Here is a 1,999-nt window from a genome sequence, read left to right on the forward strand (position 1 = left end):
GAAGCACTGGGATACCCGGCTCCCAAGCTCCCAGGGCCATCAGCAGCTGGCCTGGTGGCTGCCCCAGAGCCGGGGCTCCCAGGCGCTCCTGACTCCACGGCACCTGCCTGGACGGACAGCCGGGAATCCCAGGGAGCACATTTCATTTCACACACGCACGTTCCTGCAGCTCGGTGTGTCCCAAACCAAGTATTGCGGGGTTCAAGTTGTGGGGAACATTTCCAGTTTTTGTTTTTTTGTCCCAATTCAGGATAAACTTTTTTCCAAAAACTCGAATATTTTTTGTGAACTTTGAATTCCACTTTCCCGCCACTGTTAGTTTAGATCCCTCTGCTGGCGTCCCCCTGCGCCTGGGGCCCGGCTCACGCACCACTTCTCTCTTGGTCCCCGCAGACACTGAGGAGCCGGCTGTGCCGCACCACGGGGAGGCGGAGGCACCTGTCAAAGCAGCTCCAACGCCCAAGGCCTCACCAAGTCGACCCAAGAGGAAAGCGGCCCAGAGCCCTGGCCGGAAGAGAAAGAAACCCTCTCTGGATGGAGAAGAGCCAGCAGCCCCCTCTGAGGGTGGGAAACAGCAGCTCCCCACCTGTCCCATGTACATGCAACAGCCGCTTCCTTCTGTGCGCATGCAAAAGCCTTTCCTTCCTGTACACAGGAAACAGCCACCGCCTGTTGTGCACAGGGAACATCCTGTCCCTCCTGTGTGCCGGGAACAGCCACCCCCTCCCCTGAGCAGGGAACAGCCGCCCCCTCCCCTGAGCAGGGAACAGCTGCCCCCTCCCCTGAGCAGGGCACAGCCGTCCCCTCCTGTGTGCCGGGAACAGCCGCCCCCTCCCCTGAGCAGGGCACAGCCATCCCCTCCTGTGTGCCGGGAACAGGCGCCCCCTTCCCTGAGCAGAGAACAGCCTGTTCCTCCTGTGTGCCGGGAACGGCCGCCCCCACCCCTGCGCAGGGATCAGCCTCCCTCCACTCCTGGAAGGGAACATCCATCCCCTCCTATGCACAAGGAACAGCCACTCTCTCCTCTGTGCATGGAACAGCTGCTTCCTGCCCTGCCCAGGACACAGCCACACCCCACTCTCAGCCAGGCACAGCAGCCCCCTCTGTCGTTGCCCGTCAATTCCTGCTGCAAGAACCTGATCATGGGAGGCTCCCCCACTAGCAATAGCCTGCCCCAGTCTAAGAGGTGCAACCAGTGCCCTGAGTGTGGCCGGGGCTTCAGACAGAGCTCGGACCTGCAGCGGCACCGGCGCATCCACACGGGAGAGAAGCCTTTCCACTGCCCGGTGTGCGAGAAGAGCTTCCGGCTGCAGTCCAATCTGATCGTGCACCACCGTACGCACACTGGGGAGCGGCCCTACCAGTGCGGGGAGTGCGGCCGCGCCTTCTCGCAGAGTTCCAGCCTCCGGACCCACAGTAAGATCCACCTGGGCCAGAAACCCTATGTTTGCTCTTTGTGCGGCAAGAGCTTCCACCACAACTCAAATCTTGTCCTCCACCAACGCACCCACACGGGCGAGCGGCCCTACGAGTGCAGCGTCTGCGCGAAGCGCTTCAGTGACCGCTCCACTCTGGCTCAGCACCGACGCGTCCACACGGGTGAGCGCCCCTACGCCTGCTCCGAGTGTGGCAAGTGCTTCAGCCAGGCCTCACACTTGGTCAAACACCGACGCACCCACGCGGTCCCCTGCACTGTGCTGGCCAGGGACACAGCTGTCCCCCAAAACAGGCCTGGCACAGGGGAGAAGAGAGACACTCCTAGGCACAGACCAGACAGTGGGGTTGTCAAGGCTGTATCCCCACTTTGAACTTTAGGGTACAAATGTAGGGGCCTGCATGAAAACTTCTAAGCTTAACTACCAGCTTAGCTCTGGTCCCGCTGCCACCATTCCCTAGCCTGGGAAGCTTTTAGAAACCTCTCACCAATTACCTGGTGAATACAGATCCAAACTCCTTGGATCTTAAACAAGGAGAAACTGACCCTTCCCCCCTCCTTCCT

The 1,999-nt window shown here is 60.6% G+C and overlaps 1 protein-coding gene across 1 annotated transcript; it reads left to right on the forward strand.

Annotated features, from left to right (window-relative positions):
- The first annotated feature begins 812 nt into the window (after positions 1-812).
- On the forward strand, positions 813-1,822 carry LOC112123598 (zinc finger protein 239-like). Its single transcript, XM_024222196.3, has one exon. The coding sequence runs from the start codon at positions 999-1,001 to the stop codon at positions 1,806-1,808; it is 810 nt and encodes a 269-aa protein (XP_024077964.3). The 5' UTR covers positions 813-998; the 3' UTR covers positions 1,809-1,822.
- The last annotated feature ends 177 nt before the right edge of the window (positions 1,823-1,999 follow it).

This window comes from Terrapene carolina, unplaced genomic scaffold (assembly GCF_002925995.2).
Source record: "Terrapene carolina triunguis isolate 2854851 unplaced genomic scaffold, T_m_triunguis-2.0 Scaffold926, whole genome shotgun sequence".
NCBI classification, from domain to species: Eukaryota; Metazoa; Chordata; order Testudines; family Emydidae; genus Terrapene; species Terrapene triunguis.

Excerpts from the sequence above, each read along its gene's own strand:
- LOC112123598 (XM_024222196.3), top strand. The coding sequence starts at position 999 with ATGCACAAGGAACAGCCACTCTCTCCTCTGTGCATGGAACAGCTGCTT.